The sequence below is a fragment of the Diabrotica virgifera genome, chromosome 2 (genome assembly GCF_917563875.1).
Source record: "Diabrotica virgifera virgifera chromosome 2, PGI_DIABVI_V3a".
Classification (NCBI taxonomy): Eukaryota; Metazoa; Arthropoda; class Insecta; order Coleoptera; family Chrysomelidae; genus Diabrotica; species Diabrotica virgifera.
The window spans coordinates 1,147,228-1,170,894 of record NC_065444.1 but is presented as its reverse complement, the minus strand read 5'-3'; the positions used below and the strand labels follow the sequence as shown (position 1 = coordinate 1,170,894).

The 23,667-nt window shown below is 34.1% G+C and overlaps 1 protein-coding gene across 1 annotated transcript in view; it reads right to left on the bottom strand.

Moving 5' to 3' along the window:
* Positions 1-23,667, bottom strand: part of LOC114335442 (uncharacterized) — a 42,376-nt gene that overhangs the window by 6,784 nt on the left and 11,925 nt on the right. Inside the window, exons 5-9 of the mRNA XM_050644195.1 lie at positions 22,127-22,401; positions 21,029-21,287; positions 8,104-8,314; positions 5,605-5,793; positions 681-1,030 (exon numbers count right to left, since the gene is read on the bottom strand). Coding sequence (XP_050500152.1) covers positions 681-1,030; positions 5,605-5,793; positions 8,104-8,314; positions 21,029-21,287; positions 22,127-22,401 — 1,284 coding nt within the window. The remainder of the gene's footprint in view (positions 1-680; positions 1,031-5,604; positions 5,794-8,103; positions 8,315-21,028; positions 21,288-22,126; positions 22,402-23,667) is intronic.

Here is a 23,667-nt window from a genome sequence, read left to right as displayed (position 1 = left end):
TTCTATCTCGCTTTTTAGGATTTCAGGTCCTGTTGTGTCGTATGTAGGTTCTGCAACTTCTATTTTTAGTCTTTCGTCTGCAAACAGTTCTTCAATGTATTCTGTCCATCTCTTCAGTTTTTCATTTAAATCTGTAATTATTTTACCTTTTTTGTCGTTTACGATGGATGCTTGTTTCACTCTTTTATACCTGTTATTTCCTTGATCTTTTTATGCATGTTAAAGCTATCGTACTTTCTTTCATATTCTTCTGTCTCCTTGCAGTTTTCCAGAACCGCTTCTCTTTGGCTTCTCTAATTTTTCTCTTAATCTCTCGGTTCATTTCTTTGTATTTTATCTTGCTAGTTTTATATCTTCGACTTTCCTCCATGAGGTAAAAACTTACGTTTGTCATCCATTCCTTTTTCTTAATTTTGCTTGGAGCTAAGTAGCCTTCACCAGCTGTCGTAAGGGCTTTTTCTATATCCATCCATTTGTCCTCTACATTGATTGTTTTCCTATTTTTTGCAGCGAAGTTTCTAAGATTATTGTTTACCTGTTCTCTTGTTCTTTCCAGTATAGTTGCGTCTTTCAGATGCTTAACGTCTATCTTTTGTTTAACTGCATTTTTCTGTCGTATATAAATACATCTGCATTTTTGTGTAGTGTAGTGGTAGTGTGTAAATTTGTGTTCGACTTACCTTAAAATAATAATGTGCATAAACAATATCTTCAACTCCCAAGTTGATCCTGGAATGTAGCAAATCTTCCAAAGTTTTAATACTCTCTGTGGTGCTTTGTAAAAGAGCTACTATGTTAGCGGAATAGGCGGTGTATAAAAACATAAATGCGATAAATGTAAATACAATGGCAGCTCTGCCAGCATTACTTTTTGGTTCAGTATCACTACCTTGTTGGGTGATTGCACCAAGCTCCATGACTAGAATATCAAACAATCCAGGCCGCAAAGGAGTAATACTGTTTGAGTGGGTTTCCTCGACTTTTAGCTTGAAAACTGGATCTTTCCATTCCCATTTTACTATTATAAAAACTAAAAAAAAAAAAATAGGAAAGAAAGTCGTGCAGAAACTTGTAAAATTCTTAAATACTAGGGACTAGGGCGGTCTTATATAGTCCATGTGGTGAGACCGCTCCCGTCTGGAAAAATTTCTGATTCGGTTTCTTTGTGGATTCCGATTCAAAAATGTCCCCTTTAAACAAATCTAAAAGGTGCCGGGCGGAATTTTTGGGCAGACATTGTTTAAAAAATTTTTTTAAACAAATACAAAAGATCAGGTTTTTTAGCTCCGGAACATATATTTTTAAGTTTTGTGGGTCATTCTAAACAAGAAAGGTATCTTGTAAATTTTATCAAAAATTGATAGTTTTCGAGTAATAGGCGATTTAAAATCTGAAAAATGGCGAAAATACGCATTTTCGACGCCTAAAAACTCATATTTAAATTAGCATTTTTGAGGTTGCCAGATACTAAAATTGAAGTTTAAACATTCAGCTTCAAGATTCTGAAGAATGATTGCGTCTAACCCTAATCTAAACCGTCGTTTTTTAATTGTTAAATATGCATGTCCATCTCCAATTTTCCTCCGAAAGATATTTTTTCTACACTCTTTGGGATATTCTAAATAAAATAAGTTTCTTGACATTTTTCTCAAAAGTTAACAGTTTTAAAGTTATAAGCGATTATCCGAAAATGCGTTTTTTGGCAATTTTCGGATCTTAAACTTTTAAGAGAAATGTCAAGAAACTTATTTTATTTAGAATAACCCAAAGAATCTAGAAAAAATATTTTTCGGAGGAAAATAGGAGATTTTTGAAATAGAGCACGCAGCACCGGCAAAAAAAACGGATAAACACGCATATTTAACAATTAAAAAATAACTGTATAAATTAAGGTTAGATGCGATCACTCTTCAGAATCTTGAAGCTGAATGTTTAATCTTCAATTTAAGTATCTGGCAACCTCAAAAATACTAATTTAAATATGAGTTTTTAAGCCTCGAAACTGCGTATTTTCGCATTTTTCAGATTTTGAATCGCCTAAACTCGAAAACTATCAATTTTTAAGAAGAATTGCAAGATACCTTTCTTGTTAAGAATGACTCAAAAACCTAAAAATATATGTTCTAGAGCAAAAAAAACGTGATCTTTTGTATTTGTTTAAATAAATTGTTTAAACAATTTCTGCCCAAAAATTCCGCCCGGCACCCTTCAGATTTGTTTAAACCGAATCAGAAATTTTTTCAGACGGGAGCGGTCTCACCACATGGACTAATAAGTACTTAGCCTCCAAAAGAAAGATGAAAATTTTGCAAAAATGGTGATGTTTTTTTTATTACTCGATACACTTGACCCAGCGATGCTCCTCCTTCTTTAACCCGTCTGAAAAATACTTTTTCTCAAAATCTGCAAAGTAGGCTTCCGTGGCGGTGATGAACTCTTTATTTGATTTAAATGTCTGCCTGACAAGTGACTTTTTCATGTTTGGAAACAAAAGAAGACGTACAGGCCCAAATCTGGAGAATACATTGGATGGAACGGCAGTTTGAAGCCCAATTCGACCAATTTTTCCATGGCGATGGCGAAGGTGTGAGCTGGAGCGTTGACATGGTGGAAGAGTATTTTTTTCTTCCCCAATTGGGGCTGTTTTTTTTTCTGAAATTCGGCGTCGAATCTGGCTAACAATGTGACTTAATAAAGTCCTGTGATCGTTTTGCCCTTTTCCAGGAAGTGGATATGGATCACACGTTGTGAATCCCAGAAAATGGTGGTCATCGCCTTTCCGGCCGATTGGACAGTCTTCGTCCTCCTCGTCCTCCATCGACTGTTCCTTGGACTCTGGTGTATACCAGTGAAACTATGTTTCGCCGACGGTTATGAAACAACGTAGAAACGCATTTGGATTACGCTTAAACAGCATCAGACACTGTTCTCAAGTGGTCTCATGGTTGCGTTTATTGTTCGAAGTTAGAAAATGCGGCAGCCATCGCGCCGACAGCTTTTGTATGCTTAAAATTTCAAGCAGGATATGACTAACATCTTATGAGATGCCTACTGTCTCAGCTGTCTCACGCATATTCAGTCGGCGGTCTACTAATACGAGATCTTGGACTTATTTCACGTTATCCTCAGTGGTAGCTGTTTTCGGGGCACCTGGGAGTGCCTTATCAAAAACCGACGTGACACCATGTTGGAACTCGTTAAAACATTTTTTGACGATTTCATCGAAGGAGAAGAGTCACCGTTTACAGCATTCAAGCGCTTTTTGATTTTGCTGCTGGATTTCTCTTTTAAAAACAATGAGTGGAATCACCGACTGATATTGCTCTTTTTTCATTTTTCTAAAATCCCCAAATACGCCCTCTTACACACGCGGTTAAGACAAAACTACGAGTCCAATTTGGCTGATATTTTGACATAGGCCGTCTACAAGAATGTACCGTCAAATTCGCTTACTAGAGGAATATCCCGGTTTATGGAATAAAAATTCGAGGTCCCGAAACGTTTCCATTTACTCCTTAATAAATTTATCCGTCTATCTTACTAATATGATTTAGTAAGATAGTACCGCTTTATAGAATATTCTTCATGTCAACGAATAAATTTTTACCTACAATTTCCTAAAAATTTAAATTATGTCTGGTATTATGGATTGTTGACAAAGGCCTCGAAGGCCTATAATGCTGTTTAATATATTTTTAGGGTTTGTCAAGTAATACACTTTATTACTTTATTACTTTGTTATGAGTACGAATTCAATCGTTCGCCGACACAGGTCATAAAATAATTTTCATTTGTCTGCAAATTTCTTTACATGTTGCCACTCATTAGCCTGTTATAAAAACATTTTTAGAAACAGCTAATCGGCTATCCTAACTGCTCGTAGGTAAGAAGTTTTCTGGAGGGTCAATCCAATGGAAATTTTTCTAATTTTTATAATTTACAGCAACAACTGATTAGTAGTTTATGTAACAAAAAAAAAAAAAAGAATGTGTGTGTGTACTTTGTACACACGTAAGAAGTTATACTTCTATTATATAATTTCAACGAAATAAATATACTTAACAGGTTATTTGTATTTTATTTAAATATTAAACTAACTTTCTTTACCTACCACTTTTAAAAAATTTTTATTAAAACGATACAAAAAATATAAAAAAAAGAATATGAATCGTCCGGGATTTGAACCCGGGACCTATTGATCTCCGGTCACACGCTCTACCACTGAGCTATATCCCTTTTGCTTTTACAGGTTACAAGATTTCTCATACATACTGACAAATTTAATAGACCAAGTGGTATACAAAAATATTTAAATATACTTACTATTATTATAAAATATCTTATTCCCCAGGAAGACAAATCCAAAGACACAAAAATTATAATAAATAATACATCTACTAAGAACACTAATATATCCACACTGATATAATATTACTTATTTGCGTTGACAGCGCTGATACATACATATCTTGAAAGATTAGCAACGAAATGCATACTGTCTGGGTGCGCATGCGCCTGGCATTATAAAATTTCACTCTCGATCGTAAAGAAGTATAACTTCAAAAAACAAATACAATTACCTAATATTTTTCAAAACAAAATAAGTAACTCTTTTATATGTATTTTAATAAGAAAATATTTACACATCTATATATTGTATACATTTCATATTAATTCCTGTATGCATCCACATTATATAATGCAATTTGGTTTTTAATAAATAAGTACCTAATAGTTACACTACTATATTATTGACATAAAAAGACCTAAAACCATATACATATACATATACATGTTAACAGTTAACGTAGTATGTACTATGTATCATTACGTACATACTTATATTCGGTACATTTATTTCGGCTAGCCACCAACGATCAGTTATTAGAATATCCCGGTTATAAGAATATTTTTGCTTGGTACGAAGGCTATTCCAATAAGCGGGTTCGACTATATTACACGATGGTAGATTTCTCGTGTTTGTTAGTACAGTGGAGCGTCGATAATCCGAACCCTGATAATCCGAACGATCGCTAATCCGAACGCAAAAAAAATTATAAAATTAAAAAATATGATCACGGACCGAATATTTGGATTGAATATGACAATATGGGCAAAATATGACCGCGGATTTTTGTTTTGTTTATGCAGAAATACATACAATATATTTGTTTATTATGCAGGTGTCTTATTCCTTGTAACTAAAACTTATGTACATAATAAATATGTAGTCTATGTTTATGAGCTTTTTATGTATTTTGAACATATGTTCGATAATCCGAACAATTTGATAATCCGAACTACCCCTGTACCAATTAGTTCGGATTATCGACGCTCTACTGTATGTAGTTAATGATTGAAAAAGAGTGAATTACATAAAAGCTTAAGAATTAGAAGGAACACGACTACTAGATGACGCACTTGATATTTCTTTAAAACAGGAAACTACCAGTCAAATTTCGCGATCTATATATGTTCATTTAAAAACTTTTCACTTTCATAAAATATGAATGGTGCTGTGACTATGGTTTTGATTGCAGTCATGGTAAGACTTGTTGCAATGAATTATTGTTCTTTATAAATCTATGTTCTAGTAAATCGTACCTGCTATAAATATTATAGGCACTAAAGCAAAGCAGCAGTACCATACATAGGTGTCAAAAGGTAGAGTAAAAACATTTGAGACATATGACAACGGTGGAGCTTTAAATATGAACTTCATGAAAGTAGGAGCACTGGGCGCTACGTACTCAATGACGTCAAGTCTGTCTAGAGTGAAGAATGAAGCTGTACCTAAAAAAATCAAAAATCCACTATACAGGGTGATTGATTAGTGGTGTAAAGCTCAATAGATCTGCCATAGTAATAGATAGCAATAATAGTTAATAACAAAAATTTTAGCTACCTTCGAGCTTCACATTAAAAAATTAGTTACATGGTGTTCGATAACACAGTGGCAGACCAAACTTATGTTTTTTTAAATGGAACACCCTATATTTTATTTTAAATTCGAAATCCTATTAACTTCTCCGTCACAAAAATATAAAGGTTTGTTATGTTGTACAGGGTATTTACAAAGTTATAACCAATTTTATATGAAAATCGTAACAAGTTCAACTCCCTGTATAAATAAAAATAAGCAAAACAGCAATGGTTTATTAATGCCATATTTTTTACGTATTGTCAAAATTTTCAAGAATGATTGATATTGCTAATTTTCTTTGTATCAAATCCAGGGTGAGTCAAAACGCAAGTATATTATTTTCTCAGTAATTTTAAATGGAACACCCTGTATTTTATATAACTATTGAAAAGTACCATTACCGTACTTTAATTTTTAGATAACATTCCCTATGTCTAAATTTATTAGTTTACGAGATATTTTCATTTTTCAATGGACCAGTAGCGTGGCCACCCAAATCACCAGAATTTAATAAACTGAACTGATTTTTTTGGAGTTACGTTAATAATGAAGTTTATAAAATACCTCCAACAACAAGGAATGAGATGAAAAATAGAATACAAAGTGTATTTCGATGTGTATTTTACAAATGCTTCGTAGAGTAAGTAGCTCATTCAATAATCGTTTTTATTCGTGCATAAATGTGTTAGGAGGTAATTTTGAACACCTTATGTAATTAAATATTAAAAATATTTTATTAAAAGTAGCTTCTAATTTTTTCAAACATTGTTATATTTACATACAAACGTAGTGTTTAATTGTCTTCACAAAATGTTATATTTTGTGTTTGTGTGTTTTTTTGTAAAATTTTGTAAAACTATAAAAAAGTAGTTTTTAATTTTTTCAAAAATGTTGCATGTTGTGGTTGTGTTTTTTTCGTAAAATGTATTACAAATAAATTATTTTTATTTATTTATTTGCTACATTGTTACATTGATTACCGGATTGATAATCAGTAATCGTCAATTGTCAATTCAGTCATGGCTTACTTAAAAATTTAGATAAATTTAGACACCTAAAATAATTTGCTTTAAATGAAAATATCTCGAAAACTAATAAATTTGGACATAGGGAATGTTATATAAAAATTAAAGTACGGTAATGGTACTTTTCAATAGTGATATAAAATACAGGGTGTTCCATTTAAAATTACTGAGAAAATAATGTACTTGCGTTTTGACTCACCCTGTATTTGAAAAAGAAAATTGGCAATGTCAGTAATTCTTGAAAATGTTGACAATAAATAAAAAAATATGGCATGAAGAAACCATTATTGTTGTGCTTATTTTTATTTATACAGGGTGTTGAACTTGTTACGATTTTCATACAAAATTGGTTATAACTTTGTAAATACCCTGTATAACTTAATAAACCTTTATATTTTTGTGATGGAGAAGTTAACAGGATTTTGAATATAAAATCAAATATAGGGTGTTCCATTTAAAAAAACATAAGTTTGGTCTGCCACTGTGTTATAGAACACCCTGTAACATTCTAACTAATTTTGTAATGTGAAGCTCAAAGGTGGCTAAAATTTTTGTTATTAATTTTTATTGCTATCTATTACTATAGCGGATCTATTGAGCTTTACCCCACTAATCAATCACCCTGTATTTAATTGACATACATTTTACATATAATACAGATCGCATCGATCTGAAATCGATATTTTTATTTTGTTTTACATCATACTTTGTACTAGAGTACACAATGATAACGATTCAGATGGGTAAACTGAGACGCGTTGGTGGAATATTTTCCTAAGCGTCGCCCGTTTGGGTAAACAGTTTACTTTAATCGTTATCGACACTCATGTCATCTTCTCCGTTAGAGGTCGTTCTAACTATACTCCGATATAAATATTTAATTATTTATACCGAGCAGTCGGTGCGTTTTGGTTCAGGTCAGTCTTCTTGCAAGGTTTCTTTGATAACGGGTAAACACAGAAACACTTGTCAGGGGATGGCAAGAGACTAGATCTAAATCAAAACGAAACCGTTTATTTTTATAATTTTTTATGTCCAGCTGGTTTTTATTTTTCAGTCAATATTATTAAACTCTTTTACATAGCTGAAATTTGAGTTTGAGGCATCTGATTTACTTATTTTACGTAGGTACTTATGTTACATAATGGGACTTACCTCCTATTTCTGCTCTATTTGTTTGCAAGTCTCCTATCATACCTGAATATATAGTCGAATTTCCTTCTCTATATCCCCATGTAGGTTGGAAGATATTCGTAGAAGAAGCATTTAAAGTCGATAATAACAGCCCAACTATAATCCAATTTAGTTTCGATATAGCATCGATATGTATATTTCTATAAAAAAAAAGGTGGGTTTCTTTATACAGCTATATAATGCGAAATAATAGTAGATATTAAAAAAGCTATAAAACGATGTAAGGAACCTTTTTGTCCCACAAATACATCTACAAATCGACGTTCTGTGCCACGTTTAGTCAATTACGGAGAAACCTCAAGATGAGAAAATCGGCGATTGCATTTTACTTCATTCCGAACATCATCTGTACCCTACACATGTTTCGTTTTCATATCAAAAACTCGTTAGGGGCACCTAGATGCGTAATCGGAGAGAAAGAAAATGCAATAACGCTTATAGTCGGAGAGATAGAAGCGGATTTTGTGCGTGATAAGTAATATGGAAAAACTATACGGAGATATGTTGAATTAGTTGTGTACATGACTTTCCCCAACGGTCGGAAACCAGAGTGGGCGACGAGAGTAGTTATATGGGGTCAAAGTCACGGTTTTTATTATTCTTTTTTGTGACACTCATGATCGAGATAGTGCACCAAAATTTGGAAATAAGTAGGTCATGACGTAACTAAGTAAAATCTCTAGGGGTGGAACGCTGCGTGGCCGACAAAGGGGTGGGGGTAGGGGTGAGTATAAAAAATATAAAGGGTTTTTTGCGACGTTTATGATTGAGGTAGTGCACCAAAATTTGGGAATAAGTAGACCATGACATAGCTAAGTAAAATCCCCAGAGCCGGAAACCAGAATGGGAGACGAGGGTAATTATAAGGGATTTTATTATTTTTTTGTGACGCTCATGATCGAGATAGTGCACCAAAATTTGGGAATAAGTAGATCATGACGTAACTAAGTACAATCTTCAGGGGTGGAACGCTGCGGGCCGACAAAGGGGTGGGGTCAGGGGTGAGTATAAAAATTATACGGGATTTTTTGTGACGTTCGTAATCGAGATAGTGAACCAAAATTTGGGAGAACTAGATCATGACGGAACTATACAAAATCTCCAGGGGCGGAAACCAGAGTTGGAGATGAGGGTAGTTTTAAGGGGTCAAAGTCGCAGTTTGTATTATTTTTTTGTGACGCAGCACAACATTTGTCCCCCACGCAGCGTTCCGCCCCTGGAGATTTTACTTAGTAATGTCATGATCTACTTATTCCCAAATTTTGGTGCACTATCTCAATCACGAACGTCGCAAAATCCCCTTATATTTTTTATATTCACCCCTGCCTCACCCCTTTGTCGGCCACGCAGCGTTTCACCCCTGGAGATTTTACTTAGTTACCTACGTCATGACCTACTTATTCCCAAATTTTGGTGCACTATCTCGATCATGAGCGTCACACAAAAATAATAAAAACCGCGACTTCTCCAAACTTCTTCGGAAACCACTCTGGTTTCCGGCTGTAGGGATTTTACTTAGTTATGTCATGATCCATTTATTCTATTCCCAAATTTTGGTGCACTATCTCTATCACGAACGTCGCAAAAAACCCCTTATATTTTTTATATTCACCCCTACCCCCGCCCCTTTGTCGGCCACGCAGCGTTTCGCCCCTAGAGATTTTACTTAGTTACGTCATGACATACTTATTCCCAAATTTTGGTGCACTATCTCGATTATGAGCGTTACAAAAAAAATAATAAAAACCGCTACTTTGACCCCTTATAACTACCCTCGTCCCCCACTCTGGTTTCCGATCGTTGGGGAAAGTCATGTACACAACTAATTCAACATATCCCCGTATAGTTTTTCCATATTACTTATCACGCACAAAATCCGCTCCCAGCTCTTAGACTATTAGGTAGTTTAGTAAACTAAACCGACTTATGTACGACATCTTCATGAAATAAAGGGAAAGAAATCTCTCTCGGTAGCGAACGTGAAATGTGAATTCAAAGTCTTCATAAAATCTAGGAAACGATGTAAGGAGAGAGACTTCTTTCTCTCCGAGAGAATTATTTCCCTTTATTTCATAAAGATGTCGTACCTAGCGTACTGAAGTCAATTTAGTTTACTAAACTACCTAATCTAGGTGCTCCTGACGACTGACGAGTTTTTGATATGAAAACTAAAGGCGTGTAGGGTACCAATGGTGCTCGGAATGAAGTAAAATGCAATCGTCGCCGATTTTCTCATCTTATGGCTTCTCCGTAATTGACTAAGCGTGGCACAAAACGTCGATCTGTAGATGTATTTGTGGGACAAAGAGGTTCCTTACATCGTTTCATAGCTTTTATGAAGGCTTTGAATTTGAAATACTGTGTCATGATCGATTAATAACATGCCAGTACCTGAAATCTTCAAGATGGTTGTAACTATCGGGATTAGTAATGACATACGAGACATTTAAGTTAAATTGATTCAAATTTTTTCTCTGCCTGAAAAAATTTACAGTAGAATATTTCAAAAATCCTTTTTGGGGTGTCCATTCCACCAATTTGTCTTCAAATACATCCAAGTGATCATCAGAAAGTTTATATAGCGATTTTATTTTGTAAACTGGATCACTCGTATCGTTTTTACAGAATCGTTTTGTATGCTCGATTAAATAGATTTGACTGTCTACTCGAAAATAAATATTTTTAAAAATTGTGCGGTCAGTTCGACCCCATATTATCCATCTATATGGTTGATTGAAAAGTTGTAATTGGTTACCCTAAAAGTAGCAAAAAAGTAAGTTAGTAAGTTAGTAGATTACAATAAACAAGCTGTGAACAACAGTGAACAAGATTCGCGTAAGTCAGAGTGTGTCAGTAGTACATCTGGTGGCAGGGCTATAGCGCCCTAATTCCGGGATTCATTGGACGTATAATAAACTACCTTCATTTTTCACTATAATTATATTTGAACTTCACAGTGTTCATTTAACCATAACAACGGTTTATATGTAAATAATAGCAATGCCACGTTTAGTGTATTATTGTTTCATCGAACGACTAACAATGGATATCAATGAATCGTCCCGTCTTCTCGTCGCTTTTTATATACAATACTAAATCACAACATGCTTGGTTACTAGTGGTCAATGCCGATCATATGTACCCTAATGTAAACTATATTATATTTTGTTTCGTAGAAGTTCTGTTCAATGCTAAGGGTTAACGTACCATGTTACAAGAGGGCTATGGAGCGCCAGATGCTGGGTGTCTCCCTGAGAGACCGAATCTCAAACGAAGAAATACGCCGTAGAGCAAAAACAACAGACCCTGTCGAAAAAATCGCATGGAATAAGTGGAATTGGTCAGGACACGTCGCCAGTTTGTCAGACAACCGATGGACAAAACGTATAGTCGAGTGGAGGCCACAAGAAGAAGCACTACGGAGCAGAGGAAGCCCACCAGCCAGATAGGCCCACGATCTGAAGCATGTCATCGGTATCAGGCTGCAAGCCGCACAAAACAGAGACAGATGGAAAGAGCTGAGGGAGACCTATGTCCAGCAGCGGATGCGTACGTGTTGATGATGATGACCAATATGTTAAAATTCTTACCATGTCTAGAACTTTCTCAGAAGCAGGGCAATTTGTGTCTAACATAAATAATTGGTGTTCCATGGGGAATGCGATTGTTAAATTACTATTCGGGTTTTTTATCTGGCAAGGTATATCATTAGCAGAAAACTTTTTCCATAGCAGGATTTTGTCATCTAAAAAATTGGTGCCTTAATATCATATTCATTATTATAAAAAAAATAAATCCACATAAGGGTCATATTACCCGTATGCGCGCCAGTTACTCGAGCCCGTCAGATTATCACATGGAAAGAAACCTTGTACCCTATAAATGTACCTCTACCATATACTCGTATTCGCTCTTAATAAAGGGGAGTTCGTTAAGGAGGGTCCGAAAAAAAAATTATTCTTAGAAAAACTTAAAATTGTCATGCAAATAAGTACAGTGGAACCTCGATAACTCGAATTAATAGGGACCGCGGCCGATCCGGGTTATCGAAAATCCGGCTTAGCCGGAGAGCATTGTAAAAATTAATGAAATACGGTATACTTATAGATAAAGTCCGTTATAATTAAAACAACATGAAATATATATGCACAGTACACATCTAACTTACCTATTATAGTTGTAGTATAGACAGTATAGATAGAGTTTTGTTCATTTCTAGGTAAAAAAAACTCAGTCAGTTTCGGTTGTGTCAATTTCGTCTGCCATCGGAGCGATGTTATGTTATTTAAGAACAGTGGCTCTTTCATTGTTTAAAGTTTAAAAGACCATTGTTCTAAAAATAATTTTTTAAAAGACAGTTGAAAATAAATAAAGGAATAAAAGGTGCCTGTTGTTTGCGATAGCCCGATAATTGATAATGAACGTCGCTCTGCCGCCGTGTGCCATGAGTCATTTTTACCGTATAGTTCAAATTACACAAATACCCATTATCTCTCAGATATTATATTATGGTCGAAGCCAAGTTTTATCAATGAAACTCGATATTTTTAAGACATTCCAGAAGCGGCTACAGATAAAATGTTTTAACATAATACATACATTTTTATTGTTGAAATGTTTGTCTGATGAAAATCGGTCCGGGTTAGCCGGACTTCCGGGTTAGCCGGACTTCCGGGTTATCGAGGGCCGACTTATCGAGGTTCCACTGTACATGCAAAATAATGTTAGTACGTTCTTTAACGGTAAAATATTGCACAACCTCTAAATTTTAAAGAACCGCTTGGATTGACATGAAATTTGGCATAGACATAGCTAACAAGTCAAAGAAAAAAAGTGCCGATATGAGCTTTTACCCGGGGGTGGTTTTCGCCCCATCTTGGTGGTGAAAAAATATTCGTCCAAAGTAAGTCCGGAAATGGATAAACTGACTAATTTTAAGTAACTTTGTTCTATAGTTTTTTCGCTAAGTCAATACTTTTCGAGTTATTTGCCAGTGAATATGTTCATTTTTTCAACAAAATAACCACGCTTTTAGACGGTTTTTCGCAAATAACTCAAATAGTACCTAAGTATTTTGTCGAAAAAACATTCTTAGCAAAAATATAGCCTGTAAAAGATTTAAAAAAATCATGTACATATCACGTCTCTATACCTAGTAAAAGCAGAGTTATAGCTAATTAAAAATAGGTTCATATTCGTCAAATTCCAAATGGAATACTTTAACGCGAAATAACCAAAAATGACTTTTTTTGTTTTTCGAGATTTTTTGTATTTCTAACGATTTTTAAGTTATTTTGAAAAAAAGCATATTTTTCAAAAAGCATATTTTTCAAAATTAAAATTTAAAAAAATTTTACTTCAAAACCAAATTTTTTTAAAAATAAGCACTTTGAATCGATGAATCTTACAGATCATATAAACACAACATAAGTAAAATAATTTGTGGAGCAGTAACGATTAATTTCATTTAAGTTGCTAATTAGGGGGTGGTCTTCCCGATTTTTGTTTGCCAAAACAAAAGGGACCAACTTTATTTTGAGCGTAACTTGCTTAAATTTAATGCTCGAAACTTTTTATAAAAACAGAAATAAAGCTTTTTTTAAACACTTTAAAAAAGTTATAATAGGTTTTCTCCAAAAAGTGCTAAATTTTTTGGATATTTGACTTCGAAATATTCTATTTGAAATTTGGTGAATATGAATCTATTTTTCATTGGCTAGAACTCTGGTTCTACGAGGTCCAGAGACCTAACGCGTATACCATTTGTTTTACTTTTTTACAGGCTATATTTTTGCTAAGAACGTTTTTTTGACAAAATACTTACTTTTTGAGTTATTTGCGAAAAACCGTCTAAAAATGTAGTTATTTTGTTGAAAAATGAACATATTCACTCGCAAATAACTCGAAAAGTGTTGACTTGGCGAAAAAGCTCTATAGAACAAAAGTTACTTAAAATTAGTCAGTTTATCCATTTCCGGACTTATTTTGGTCATATATTTTTTCACCCCCAGGGCAAAAGCACACATCGGCACAGTATCACTTTGTTTCTTTGACATGTAAGCTATGCGTATGCCAAATTTCATGTCAATCCAAGCGGTTCTTTAAAATTTAGAGCAAAAACCGTGAAGGAATGTACTATGTATATTTCAAAAATCTGACGATTTGAGCGGGGCGTAAGGAAATGGGCGAGTCGGGGCGCGAAATGAAGGTCAGATCGAAAAACTGCAAAATACACGTATTCAATATTTTTGAAAAATCTATCGAATGGCACCAAACACGACCCCCACGGAGGTAGGGTGGGGGTTGCTCTAAAACAGTGGTGCTCAGACTTATACTTGCTTATACTGTGTGGGATCTACCACATAAACTGCAAGCGTCCAGCGATCGACTGCTAGTAAAAAACAACAGTTTTGAAAATAAAAAACTTTGTTGCACATTTCTATTTTATAAAAAGTTGTAACTTCAGAGAGTTGTAATTAAAGTCATGTTTTTCATTCTAATTTTATTTGGATCTTGATGCATGGCACTGCATAATATTCACAAGATTTTCATATGATGGTACGGAATTACTGAGGGCCAGATGCAAGCATGATGAGATATGTTCGTCAGTTAGCCGATTATGATACTTTGATTTCACTACCTTCATTTGGGAAAATTCAGACTCACACAAGTACGTTGATCCAAAGATTGCTATGAGCTTTAGAGATATTTGCCTTAAAGATGGATATTTGTTATACGGTATGAAAGACCAAAATTTCTTATCAGCCGCTCTGGACTTAAGGTGTATACTTATAAGTATCCGAAATTATTTTCAGTGCCTCATTTTGGAGGGAAATGATTTCCATATTGAAAATAATTAATATTTCAGTGGCAATTATTTCCACGTCTTCACAAGCAAATGGATTAGACATGGATGTTGTTGTTACACTATCTGTCAGTTTCTAAAAATGAGCCAAGCGGCTTTCAAACTCGCCATGCTACTTGCATCTCCGTCTCATAATAAATATAATTCAAATGGGCGGTTAACCTTTTTTTTCAACGATAGAAAGTTGTTTAAATCCTTTCTGTTCATTTGGTTAATCAATAATAACAATTTGTTAACAAAGGAACGTACTGCGCTCATCATATCGATAATTGTTATTTTTGCCCTGTAGTTCCAAATTAAGAAGGTTCAAATGATTTGCTAAATCTGATACGAAAACCAGATCACTGAACTTTTCGTTTTGAAAAAAATTTTCCGCTCGTTCTTCTAGATTTCTTCTATAATTATTTCGGGACTAATTATTTCAACCACCTTACATATGTATGCAGAAGTAAATTAGTGTCCACATCTTTTTCATTTGTATTTTTTCCTTGAATCGCGATCGACTTCAAAAACTTTGGCGATCGACCGGTCGATCGCGATCGACTCTTTGAGCACCGCTGCTCTAAAATCTTAAATAGGAGCCCCCAATTTTTATTGCAGATTTGGATTCTTTACGTAAAAATAAGCAACTTTTATTTGAGACATTTTTTCGAATTATGGATAGATGGCGCTATAATAATCGGAAAAAATGATTGTTGGAAAATTAAATTAAAAAGTGGAAAGTCCCACACTTTATGGAAAACTGAACTTAAATTTTTTTGGTGTTAGGACCTACATCTCACATCCCAATAGATCCCCATAACGCTCGAGTAACTGCAAACTTAGCATACTTTCTTCCCCTACTATTAAAAATGACCCATTAAGGTGGTGCGTTAATTTCTTAGAGAAGTGTACTTTTATACAAATAATATTCTTACCAATTGGCCAACAAACATATGCGGAGACCTTAATGGGAACATTAAGTTTTACAATAAAACTAATGATCAGTTGTATAATTTCGTCATTCTCATTCTGTACGGATAATTGCAGAAGTAACGCAAGGAAAAATAAGCTCCCCAGCGCCTTCATTTCGCAATACAGTTATGCAAAACAGACGATAACGCCCCTATTTATATATGCAAGACAAATCGAGCCATATATTATATATGTGAAAATAAGACAAGGTGAAATAGAAAGCAACTACTTATTATCTGTATAATAAACCCCTATAAAAGTGATAATTGGTACTTCTGATTAGCCATTTCACGAACTATGTCATTACATATACTATTTATATTCGTGAATAGTGTCTATATGCTGTTCGTTTTTTATAAAGGGTGATTCATTTAAAGGTACTTTTTTTGGTGGGTAATAAAAAAAATATTGCGGTGGTAGCGGATCTTCTTCTTCATGTGCCATCTCCTCTAAGAAGGTTGGCAACCATCACGGCAATTCGCACTTTCGATACCGCTGCTCTAAAGAGATCAGCCGAAGTGCAATTAAACCAAGCTCTCAAATTGTTTAACCAGGAGATGCGTCTTCTTCCGCGACTCCTTCTACCCTGTATTCTTCCTTGTATTATTAATTGTAACAAGTTATAACGCTGGCCCCTCATAACATGTCCCAGATATTGCAGTTTTCTGACTTCAATTGTATTTAAAACCTCTTTATCTTTTCCCATTCTTCTCAACACCTCGATATTCGTGACTGTATCCACCCAACTTACTCTTAATATTCTTCTGTAGGCCCATAACTCGAAGGCTTCTAATCTGTCCGAAACATCCTTCTTTAATGTCCAAGCCTCCAACCCATAGAAAACAATACGGAGAACACGTAGCATCTCAAAAGTCTTATCTTTAAAAAAATTGTAATGTCCCTGCTACAGAGTACTTTTTTCAGTTTGTTGAAAGCATTTCTTGCCTGTCCTATTCTTGCTTTAATCTCTTCTGTGTACTCATTAGTTTCATTAATTATTGTACCCAAATATTTATATTTTTCAACCTTTTTAATTTGTTCGCCATGTATTGTCATGCTTTCTTGGCTCTTGGTAGCGGATGATGTACGCAAAAATAATGAAGAATCGATTCGTCGCCGTTCCCAATAGCTTGGCTTGTTTTAATGCAACAATTTGGTGTATTTTACTTCTTGGTTTAAAAGTATACAAAGTTCAATTAGTGCAAGATCCGTTTCAGTCGATGTGCTCTTGATAAGTTTAAAGAAGATCCACTGTTTTCGGAAAAAAATTGTCTTCCGATGAGACCCATTTTGGTCTTAATGGGGACGTGAATAAACAAAATTCCTATACTTGAGGCTATGAACAAGCAGAAAAGATTCTAGAGTTGCCATTACATCCAGAAAAAACAACTGTTTGGTGTGGTTTATGGACCGGTGAAATCTTCAGTCCATATTTCTTTAAACCAGAGGCCGACAGAATGTTACTGTGAAAGGAGACCGTTATCGCGCCATAAAAACGGACTATTTGGTACCTGAAATTGAAACTCGTGGTCTCAACAAAATATGGCTTCAACAAGATGGCGATGCCATACAGCCCGTGAAAGCATGATTTTACTGCGAGAACGATTCGGTGAGCAATTTATTTCACGCTTCGGACCAGTGAATTGGCCGCCTATATCCTGTGACATCACATCTCTAGACTTTTTTTTGCGGCTACATAAAGTCCAAAGTCTACATGAATAAACCGACTACGATTGAGGCATTGGAGACAAAAATTTCTCAAGGCATTGGTCAAATACCAATCGAAATGCTCGAACGCGTCATCGAGAATTGGAACTTAGAATGGACCATCTTAACGGCAATCACGGTCAACATTTGAAAGAAATTATCATTTTGAAATAATTGTATAGAATGGTTCCTTTGTATGATAATAAAGATTTTCAAATAAAATTTATTTTTTTCATTGATTTTCCCTTTTGAAAAAAGTACATATCTCTAAATAAATCACCCTTTAGTTTTGAGTAAACTAAATAAACTACGTTTCTTTCTTTACGTCGTGATTTATTTTCTATTTCGTATTTGTTTTATATGATGGATAATGAGTACACAAAATAATATTTCCATATCTCTATATCCATATTATAGATAGGTATAGCTTGTGTCATCAAAAAGCTTTTACCGTCAAGCCCTGGACTTTTTGGGTAAATTTATTCAATAATCTTTGTTATAGTTCTTCCACGCTATCTTTTCCCATGCATTTTTTATACTGGGTCTCTTTTTAACTCACAGTAGTATGATACAATTGATCCAAAAGATGGCATAACCCTAAAACATAACATCTAAAGTAAAAGTTATCCTCCAACACCAAATTGTTCTATATGGTCCACATAATGTTATAATAAAATTAATAGTTTTTTTACGTTTTTCGTCAATATTTCTAAAACTGTTCTTTAGAGTAAACAATGTTCTATACAAAAATGTTCTACATAAAATTTAAAACAAAAAAGGTCCTATACATAATTGTTATAAAATCAACGGTTCCAGAGTTACGAAGGGTGAAAAGTTGAGGCTTTCGATACTTTTTATATTTTTTGGGCAATTGATGATGATTTTTGGTGGCGAGGTTGACGTTTCTTCAAGGGCTTATCACTAACATACCATCGGCCACTGAAATAGCAAATTTTATTTACAAAACACAATCCTGTTAAAGAAAATTTCTTTCATCAGTAATAATATTATAAATTGCCCAAACAATATAAAAAGTATCGAAAACCTCCACTTTTCACCCTCCGTAACTCTGGAACCATTGATTTTATAACAATTATGTATAGGACCTTTTTTGTTTTAAATTTTATGTAGAATATTTTTGTATAGAACAATGTTTACTCTAAAGCATAGTTTTAGAAATATTGACGAAAAACTACTAATTTACCGACTTTTCCCCCATCTCACCCCCAAACCGGATGCTCAAAATGGTGTAACTTTTTACTGAACAATATGTGGACCATATAAAACAATTTGGTGTTGGAGCAAAATTTTTACTTTGGATGTTTGGGTTAGACCTTTTTTTGGAACAATACTACCTCCGTAACTTTGGAACCGTTCATTTTAGAAGGATTCTGCATCGGGCCTTTTTTATTTCAAATTTAATGTAGAACATTTTTGTATAGAAGGTTGTTCTTGCTAAACCGCATAGTTTTAGAAATATTGACGAACAACGTAAATAACTACGAATTTACCGATTTCTCTCCCCTCTCCCCCCCAAACCCGTGTGACTTTTTTCTGAACATTATATGGACAATATAGAACAATTTGGTGTTGGAGGATAACTTTCACTTTGGATGTCTGGGTTTGGGTCTAGTTATACCATACTACAGAAACTAGTATCGCAAAATTAAGCCGCTTTTATCGATATTACCGATACTACTATCGGTTTACAGCCTTCATTCTTCCCTGTTTAACCATAGACCTGGAGGGATTTCTCTTTCCTTTAGTTCTTTTTTAATTCCCTCCCTCCAGTTTCTTCTCGGCCTTCCTCTTTTTCTTCTTCCTTGTGGTGTCCATGCCAAAATGTGTTAAGGGATCCTTTCATCTAACATGGCCGTACTATACTAGTTGTTTTGTTTTGATGTCATCAATTATTATTGTATGTATTGTATGTACATATTTATATCCGTCTCAATTTTTTTCTCTGTAAGATATTTGACCAAAGGAAAATATATGTAATATGTGGTTTCTTTGGTTTGAAAATTCGTGTTAATCATGACCTTGAATTACCACCGGACCTGATAGCAAATAATTTGTCTTGGAAAATTTATCTCCATATTTATATTGAATCGTAGATCTGATATAAAGACAAAAATAATGTGGTTAAAAATAATGGTATTAATATATTCGTCATAGTTATCGCATCAAAAATTCATAATATGCATTGAAAACTTTGATGCATATTTTTTTGGCTATGCTTTACTGGAAGGTATATAGATATGGTTTTGAATAATATATTCAGTCACCTAATAGATCACAAATCAAATATTTTCTTGAAATAAATTACTTCAGGATTATGAAAATTTGAGCAATGCTGTGACAATAATAAATTTGTTTAACAATGTTCTGAAATGTCTTTCTTGTCTAAATATTATGTGTCATCATCATCATCATCACTCAACCCAGATCTATCAACTGCTGGATGTAGGTATCTCTCAGTCTTTTCCATGTATTTCTGCTTTGTGCTGTTTGCATCCATTTTTGTCCATTTATTCATTTTTTAATTGCAGATTTGGATTCCTCGTGAATAAGTTACATTTATTAGAAACATATGTTAAAATTTTTGATAGATGGCGCTATAATCAGAAAAATATGATTTATTAACGCCATCTATAAACAATTTTAAAAAATGTTTCAAAGAAATTGCTTATTTTTTCATGAGTAATCCAAAAAGGGGGTTCCTATTTAATATTTTAGAGTTACCCCCCCCCCCCCGATTTCGAGGTTGTGGAGTTTGGGGGTCCTATTTGCTGTCATTCGATAGGTTTTTGAAAAATATTAAACACGTATTTTTAGGTTTTTCATTTGGAAGTGTATTTCTCGAGATATTAGACCGTTTCTATAATTTACCTAGTGTATCACGATAAATCGTTTTTCCCGATTATAGCCCCATCTATCCACAATTTGAAAAAATGTCTCGAATAAAAGTTGCTTACTTTTACGTATACCTAATCTGCAAGAAAATCTGGGGATTTCCATTTTAAATTTTAAAGTTGCCTCCCACCCCACTTCGAGTGGGGGTGGTGTTTAGTGCCATTCGATAGATTTTTGAAAATTATTGAACACGTATTTTGCAGTTTTTCGATCTGATGTTCATTTCGCGAAATATTCGACCGGTCCACTACTTTTGGGACTCCCTGGGAAGCTACAATTGAATAAAAAAAGATAGGGACACTAATTATCGTTTTATTTTTACTAATTATGGTGTTACAAATTCCATTTTTTGTAAGCTATATTTTCGTGCTTCCACAATGCTGCCGTTTTTCGCTTTTTCTTAATGCATTTAAGGTATTATACTACGTTTACATCTTCTTATTGTGCATACTCTTCTACAGGAGACACATAAACGTCACTTTGAGCGCTAGATTTGCGCTTTCGGAGTCTTTTCTGTACCAATATTTCGATTACCATAAGAAAAACACTAAAAATAATTCCTATTCCATATATTAAGAATGCCGCGTAACAATCTACAAGTCCAGCGCTGCCGAAGTTACTTCCCTTGTTTTGACAAACTGGTTTATTACTGTAGAAGCGATTTACATCTCTCCGTTGAACTCCGACTTCAAGAATTTTTCGTAAACTAAAACAGAACATTGGTACATATTTCAAAAATTAAAGTTTAAACCCTTAAAAGGGCCACAAATATCACAAAACGTATTCGCTCTCTAAAAAGAGCATCATCAGTTTCAGTGTTACCTAAAATAAGTATAACCGTATTAGTGAAGACAAAAGTTATTTAAAGTTAAAATGTTAAGGTAAAAAGACAAAGTTTGGTTATATTTTCAGGCTTGGCATGCTGAGCCACCCAATAATATAGAGGTTAAAACCATTTAAATGTTGACTAAATGTCTTACATTGTCAAATTAATTATGAAATCCAAAGGATGGATATAATCCCTAAGAATAAGGCCGTGGGACACTATATGACCCCCACGAGGCAAGTGGGTTGCTAAGTGAAAACATTAAGTCTTCACATTAAGAGCGATGAATGGCAAACTAAGGTAAAAGTTTAAGAGCATTTCCGACTGATTTCAGAACGAGACTGTCAATGCGATGAAAAGTTTTGTGAAATTATTTAAAGTTACACTAACCACTAAATTTAAAAGTTGTTTGTCGTAAAAAACAATTATAACAACAAACATCAGTGTTTAGGGATTGTAAGCATTCAAAAATTAGTAACCATAAATTATGTTAAGGTGTAAAATTAGCGGAGTTAAATTTTTTTAAATAATTATCAGTAGGGTATACATGAATGGATAAAGTGTGTATAGACAAACAACAATACATGCTTCGAAATTTAGCAATGAAGGTGTTGCTAAACTTCTTCATTTGCTAAATTTCGAAGCATGCATTGTTGTTTGCCTATCCACACTTTATCCATTCATGTTATAATAATATATAAATATATTGAGTAACGTACCCTACTTTAATGACCTCCTTGTAAGCAGATCGTTTCCTTATGGAGACCCAAGGTTCCAACATATTCATGAATTCAATTGTTTTCAGGCCACATTTCTCGTTTTCCTGGAACGTATCAGCGATAACTTTATATCCAGATGAAAGTTCAACGTGAAAAGCAAAAAATCCTTTTTGCACTTTAGATATTCCTTCATAAATGTCCATGAAGTTTGCTTTTTGTCCTTTTGGTGCCACTTTTTGGTGATATATAGCCTTTCGCACTGGTTCCTCCGCAGTCTGAAATTAGTAAATTTATTGTATTACTCTAAATATTTTTTCTTTTTGTTAATAAATTAATTATCATTTTGGAAGTCTTAAAGAACTAGGACAGAAACTGTTTGAATTATGCGAAGACAATCAGATCATTATTTCCAAAATCTGGTATAAACTGTCCAAACGTCTATACACTTTTGTCATTTTTGAAGAAACATTACTATCTCAAAGTGAAGGAATAATAATTAACGGAAGATCTATTAACAACATAAGATATGCAGATGACACCACGATTCTGGCAAGCTGTGCTGAACAACTCCAACTACTATTAAACAAAAACAGTTTCTGTGAGACCAAATATAAAAAAGACCAAATACTAGGCTTGGATCCCGCGGACCAAAAAAGAATTGATTAATAGCAAGCTGAACATTTGTTAATAGCTTAAGGTGATACAGTAGCGATCAACAGGTAGCCAAAACGCGTTCCAAGATTGCGGCTGTAATTTTGAATATTTTTTCGAGATATTTGGCACACGTATTCGTAATATAATAAAGAATGGCGGTACAGAGCCCAATTTCAGAAATATGTTAGTATGTGGAAATTACTTTATAACTAAATAAAATATTGAAAAAAGGAGCCTGTACCGCCATTAAGCAAGACAAAAAAATACACTTTCTTCAAATAAACTTTTTTATCCGATGCCTAGATTTTGTGTCATTTTGGAACTACTAATGAAATAAAAAAATTTTAGTAGTTCCAAAATGACACAAAATCTAGGCATCGGATAAAAAAGTTTATTTGAAGAAAGTGTATTTTTTTGTTCTTCTTAATGGCGGTACAGGCTCGTTTTTTTAATATTGTATTTAATTACAGAGTAATTTCCACATATTAATATATTTTTCAAATTGGGCTCTGTACCGCCATTCCTTATTTTATTACGAATACGTGTGCCAAATATCTCGAAAAAATATTCAAAATTACAGCCGCAATCTTGGAACGCGTTTTCGCTACCTGTTGATCGCTACTGTTTCCTCTTAACGGTGTCTAGTCGGACAAACTTTGATGTACGGGAACGCTGGAACAGGGAAAGTTTTAATTTGGAACGTCAGATTACGAAAACGCCCCATTTATATTGTCGAACTTCCAATTGATTTGTTACCTTTTTATTAAAGTCATGCAAAAATCAGACTGCTATTTATCACCAATATAATTCCTGTCATTTCACATGTTCTTCTTGTTGAACTCATTGAAATGCCCAGTTGGTGATAACCACCAGTCTGATTTTTGCAT